Raw genomic sequence first — 5,790 nt, 5'->3', positions numbered from 1 at the left:
ATATAAAATTAGTTTAAACTCAACATAATTGATTCTTCTTTAAAAAAAAGCTTCTACTCCACTCCACTTGTCATGAGACTGGCCATTTTCTATATTTCTTGTAAAAAGGATTTATCATTTCCCATTAAAACTTCAAAACAAAATATTACGATAATATAAAATTTACAAAATATTGAGCGGAAAAATTAATTTGAACTCAACACCTCTAATTCTTCTTTAAAAAAAAGTTTCTACTCCCACTGTCATGACACTTGCCATTTTATATATTTCTTGTAAAAAAATTTATCATTTCCCATTAAAACTTCAAAACAAAAGGCAAAGAACTGCAAAAGTTCGTAACCATTACCCTTCGGAAAGCTCGGGTTAAAATTGGTCAGAAGGCTTATATATATATATATATAATTGGTCAGAAGGCAAATTGGTTCGGAGGCATGTCATCTGATAAAATTTATCCAGGAGTTAAAATGTTTAAGGTGATATTTTTATGATCAAAATTTTAATAATATATTAAAAAAATAAAATAAAATCGTATTAAAAATATGATAAATAAATAAAAATATTATAAACAAAAGTGTGTTATAAAGTAGATTATTTTTATTAATCTTAATTTTATAAAATAAATTAACAATCTTAAAATTAGAATTTTTTAATAAAAATCACAATAAACAAACAAATAAAAAAAACTCATTTAACATATCAAGTAACTAATAACTAAAAATTGTTATTTAAAAATAAAAATAAAAAAACACAATTTATTTAATATATAAAATCGTTAATAAAAATAGTTATAAATAAGATAGTCAATTTCTATTGAATGACTCAATTGACAACATTTATAAATGGAAGATTGTTTTTGAAAAAAAAAAAAATAAACAATTTATATTATTAATGATAATTTTTAAATATCTAAATAAATATTTTTAACTTTTCTTTGATTGGTAAACTTAATAACCATGAATGTGGACATTTTCCATAGAGTATCATCTAATTAAGGTTTTCAGACAAAAATAAAATTCATAAAGAATATTAAATGAGAATTAAACTTGACATTTATCTTTAAAATGGATACATAAAATTTGAGAGTCATCTATTCAAAGGAATTGCTCGGATGGCTAAAAATACTTAGAATCAAGGAAAAAATATTTCAAGAAATCTACAAAATAATATATGAAAACTCAAACATTAATTTTATTTTAAATTTTACCAATATTTTTAAATTTTATTTTTTAATGAAAATTAATTTTATATTATTTTATAACAATAAGAAACTTTAAGGACAATAATGACTTTCTGACCTTAATTTTAAACCAGTCACTTCAATTTTAAACTCTGATTCATACTCCCTGATTTCCACGGCATCATAAAAATAATTTAATTGTTTAATTCAATACACATATATAAATAATAAATATTAGAAGTTTATAATGTGATGTAACAAAACATTACCATAATATAAAATTCTACAAAATATTGAACGAGAAAGTTGTTCGAACTCAACACTACTGATTCTTCCTTAAAAAAAATGTCTCAACCCCAATTTCCCAATTTCATGACACTGCCCATTTTATATATTTCTTGTAAAATATAGCTACAAAAGTTCGTAACAATTACCCTTTGGAAAGCTCGAGGAGGGATAAGATCATTGTAATATATATATATATATATATATATATATATATAAATAATTTGTGAGAAGGCAAAGCTGTCCATAGACATGTCATATGATAGAATTTATCCCGTGTTTAAAATGTTTAAGGTGATATTTTTATAATCAAATTTTTAATAATGGCTACAAAAATAGAATAAAATCTTATAATTGTGTAGTATTAAAAATATGATGATTAAAGTAAAAAAATATTATAAACAAAAATGTGTTATAAAGTAGATTATTTTTTATTAATCTTTAATTTTATAAAAAAATTAACAATTTTAAAACTAAAAATAATCTAAATTAAAAAAACTCATTTAACATATCAACTAACTAATAACTAAAATTGTTACTAAAAATAAAAATAAAAAACACAATTTATCTAATATATAAAATTATTAAAATAGAGATTTAACTTATCAACTAACTAAAACTGTTATTAAAAAAAACACAATTTATTTAATATATAATTCATTAATCAAAATATTTATAAATAAGATAGCCAATTTCTATTGAATGCCTCAATTGGCAACATTTATAAATTGAAGATTTTTTTTGAAAAAACAAAATTAATTAAACCGTTTATTAATGATAATTTTAAAGTATCTAAATAAACATTTTAAACTTTTCTTTGATTGATAAACCTAAGACATAGAGCACCATCTAATAAAATGTTTTAAGATAAAAATAGAATTCTATATAGGATATTAAATGAGAATTAAACTTGATGTTTATTTTTAAAATGCATACATAAAAGTTTGGAGTCATCTCACGAAAGGAATTGCTGGAAATAGATTCAGCACCATCAAAAACTTTTGAGTCACCCAAAATTTTGAAGTTTAACAACTATAACCTGGATTTACAAAAATCATTATGGGATTTTATCAAAATAGTGCCGAAATTTCCACGATTTTCTCTGCAAAAAAAGTCTGATTAGACTACCGCTAAAAGTTATCATTAATATTTTAATATAAAATTTAAAAATATTTCTTTATAGTAAAAATTTATTTTTATTTTTTTGAAAAAAACATAAAATTGTTTATGAAATAAACAATATAATAAATAAAATTTTATTCTTTTATTGAAATAATTTAAATGAAATTTAGTATTATAAAATAAATAGATTATTCTTTATATAACATTAAATTAATTAATGAATAGAGATCAATAACTTATAAAAAAATAAATAAAACAAATCTATAGATAAATAAAATAAAAGTTGGAAACTAGCCACAACATGGGAATTTTGTGACGAGGGACATTACTTACTGCCTCCCATTACAAAAACCCGATACATCAACATAATCGACTATTAATTCTGTAATTAATTTTAAGGCTCTAATAAACTTCAAACACTTTTACTAATCAAATTCTTAAAAACCACTACTTTTATAAAAGCAGTTTTCTTCATTATAGTCCAATTATTTTTATTATACTAAAAGAAATATACCTCTATTTTATTATATTAGACCAACAAATTTAAAATTAAAAACACCCTCATAGCAAAGTCAAAGTCAAGAGCAATTCTATTTCTGGAAAAAAAAGAAAGAAAAGAAAGTCGAGCAATCCTACTCCTATACACCTGTTCCCAATCTCCTCTCTATTTCTCGACGAAATATGCCCCATTCCCACTAGCCTTGCCCTGTAAAAAAATAAAAACCTGACTTTCAATGTAACTTTTAATATAAGAAACCTCCTCCTCCTCCTATGTAACTTTTAATATAAGAAACCTCTTGGCAATGTCCTCAACGTCAAACACTCTCATCCCACCACTCTCTCTACTCCACGTACTCACACACCAACCGGCGCAGTTAGTGCCGTTCGTGACGCCTTGAAATGCATTGTTACAATGTCCACTTAAATATTGACAGCCCAGTCTCCACTAAATGTCCAATTTCGAATATTCCATTCACTAACCAGATTCTATAGCAGTTTCACCAAACCAAGAGACCGGCCATTGCTTTGGGTAAACTTCCCCGAAAGTCTGCGTTTGTGTGTGTGTCGCGGGTGAATACCAACCATTCCACTGTGCCCTTTTTTGGACTATGAAGTTTCGGAGAACCAGAGGGACGTTCCGCTCCTGGCCACTGAATCTATCATAGACCATGGAGGAATTGACACGTATATGCTATGCTGTCCGCTTTCTATTTGCAATTGCGTTTTGGATATTGTTGTGTTCGACCTACTTTATCCGTTACAGCCGACCCTTTTTGCCTATAAAACACACGCTCCCATTTAGGCAAAACACACACTACATTCTTGTTCTGCAAATTCGTTCCTCTACTTTCCAACAGATTATTGAATTCCGACCTGCAGAATATCTATTCTCCGTCTTTCACCATGAATCCAGAAATTTCTGCTGTAGATCAGCTCGTCGGTGCAAAGGCTGCGGCGGCCAAGAAGAAGTGCATGAGAGCGTACGTGACTTTCTTGGCTGGATCCGGCGACTATGTGAAAGGTGTCATCGGTCTTGCAAAGGGTCTCCGCAAGGTGAAGAGCGCATATCCTCTTGTCGTTGCTGTGCTGCCCGATGTTCCAGAGGATCATCGCCTGCAATTGCGAAGACAGGGTTGTATTGTTCGCCAGATTCAACCCATCCATCCCCCCGAGAATCAAGTGCAATTTTCAATGCCTTACTATGTCCTTAACTACTCCAAACTCCGTATTTGGGAGGTATTTTCATTTCTTGCAAATTTGAAATCATGCATATAACATTTTAACAACAATATCTTTACTAAATATAACCCGAATATAGTTAGTTATTAACAATCTTGTTTCGTTTTGAGTGATGGGCAGTTTGAGGACTACAGCAAGATGGTATATCTGGACGCGGACATCCAAGTCTTTGACAACATTGACCATCTCTTTGACATGCGGGATGGATATTTCTATGCCGTCATGGATTGCTTCTGCGAGAAGACATGGAGTCACACTCCGCAGTACAACATCGGATACTGCCAGCAGTGCCCGGAGAAGGTGTCGTGGCCCGTGGAATTAGGGCAACGTCCCTCTCCATACTTCAATGCTGGAATGTTCGTTTTTGAGCGGAGTCAGCTGACCTTCGACTGCCTTTTGGAAACTCTGATGGCCACTGTGCCAACGCCCTTCGCAGAACAGGTCTGCATCTGCTCTCGATTTCAGTCAGGTTCATCTAAAATTTTGTTTGGTTTAGTGGATTCCGTTTAGCACTAAATTGTGGTATATGTATATTGTTTTGTAGGATTTCTTGAACATGTTTTTTGAGAAGGTATACAAGCCCATCCCCTTGGTGTACAATCTGGTTCTGGCCATGCTGTGGCGACATCCCCAGAACGTGGACTTGGACACTGTCAAAGTTGTCCACTATTGTGCTGCTGTAAGCTTTCTTTTCCCTCCTCAAAATTTCTGCAATTGCATTTTCGATAGAAACAATATGGAAGACGAGATCGGTGTTCTGAGCATGCAGGGTATCATGTGCAGGGGTCGAAGCCGTGGAGGTACAGTGGGAAGGAGGAAAATATGGAGCGAGAAGATATAAAGATGTTGGTGCAGAAATGGTGGGATATATACAATGACCCCTCCCTTGACCACTCGGGATCAGGAGATATTATTACAATTCCAGATCCAACTTCAGAGGCGGACGGAAAATCCAATGATCTGGAACGAGTGGCTGCCAATTCATTCCTTGCTGTGATGCCAACAAACCCCAACTTAATCCCTGCACCGCCTGCAGCTTAAGAGATTTCAAATTTCCAAAAGTCGTGTGTAGTAAAATATATCTGTATAGATTATAACCCATTGGCACAGGCGGGGACAATTTTTCGTATATGATACGGTAGATCATACTGTATATTGACGGTTTTGCGTTTCGGTGACGGTTATCGATTGTAAATTAATTCAAACAATATTTGTAAATAGAGAAATTGACATTTGTATATTTCGATGCCCATGGCTATCCTTTTATTTTTTGCATTTTTTAATTTAATCGTACAACAACGAGGGAAATTTGATTTGATTATGAATTATTATAAAACTTACAAAACCTGGGATACCAATGTCTTTTTTGAGCGTGTGATGCAAAGTCATATTTGATGATTAGCCCTCTCAGTTTTCTTCTGAAAATGATTTACAAGTTGCAAAACGGTTCTCACTTTTGTTCCCAC

The 5,790-nt window shown here is 30.8% G+C and overlaps 1 protein-coding gene across 1 annotated transcript; it reads left to right on the top strand.

The window, feature by feature from the left end:
- Positions 1-3,911: 3,911 nt before the first annotated feature.
- Positions 3,912-5,479, top strand: LOC149156364 (galactinol synthase 4-like). Its single transcript, XM_089443580.1, has 4 exons — positions 3,912-4,321; positions 4,445-4,765; positions 4,869-5,003; positions 5,108-5,479. The coding sequence occupies exons 1-4, from the start codon at positions 3,989-3,991 to the stop codon at positions 5,363-5,365; spliced, it is 1,047 nt and encodes a 348-aa protein (XP_089299706.1). The 5' UTR covers positions 3,912-3,988; the 3' UTR covers positions 5,366-5,479.
- Positions 5,480-5,790: the final 311 nt, after the last annotated feature.

Source organism: Pinus tabuliformis, chromosome 9 (assembly GCF_031772625.1).
Source record: "Pinus tabuliformis cultivar Carrire ecotype Pingquan chromosome 9, CPIR1, whole genome shotgun sequence".
Taxonomy (NCBI): Eukaryota; Viridiplantae; Streptophyta; class Pinopsida; order Pinales; family Pinaceae; genus Pinus; species Pinus tabuliformis.
Note: the sequence above shows the minus strand (reverse complement) of the source record. Positions and strands in the feature narration are given on the sequence as shown.

What these genes read in the sequence shown, in the direction of transcription:
- LOC149156364 (XM_089443580.1), top strand. Translation starts at nt 3,989, where the DNA reads ATGAATCCAGAAATTTCTGCTGTAGATCAGCTCGTCGGTGCAAAGGCT. An exon ending in CCAAACTCCGTATTTGGGAG is followed by an intron (nt 4,322 to 4,444) that starts GTATTTTCATTT and finishes AGTGATGGGCAG; the next exon opens with TTTGAGGACTACAGCAAGAT. An exon ending in TTGTCCACTATTGTGCTGCT is followed by an intron (nt 5,004 to 5,107) that starts GTAAGCTTTCTT and finishes TATCATGTGCAG; the next exon opens with GGGTCGAAGCCGTGGAGGTA.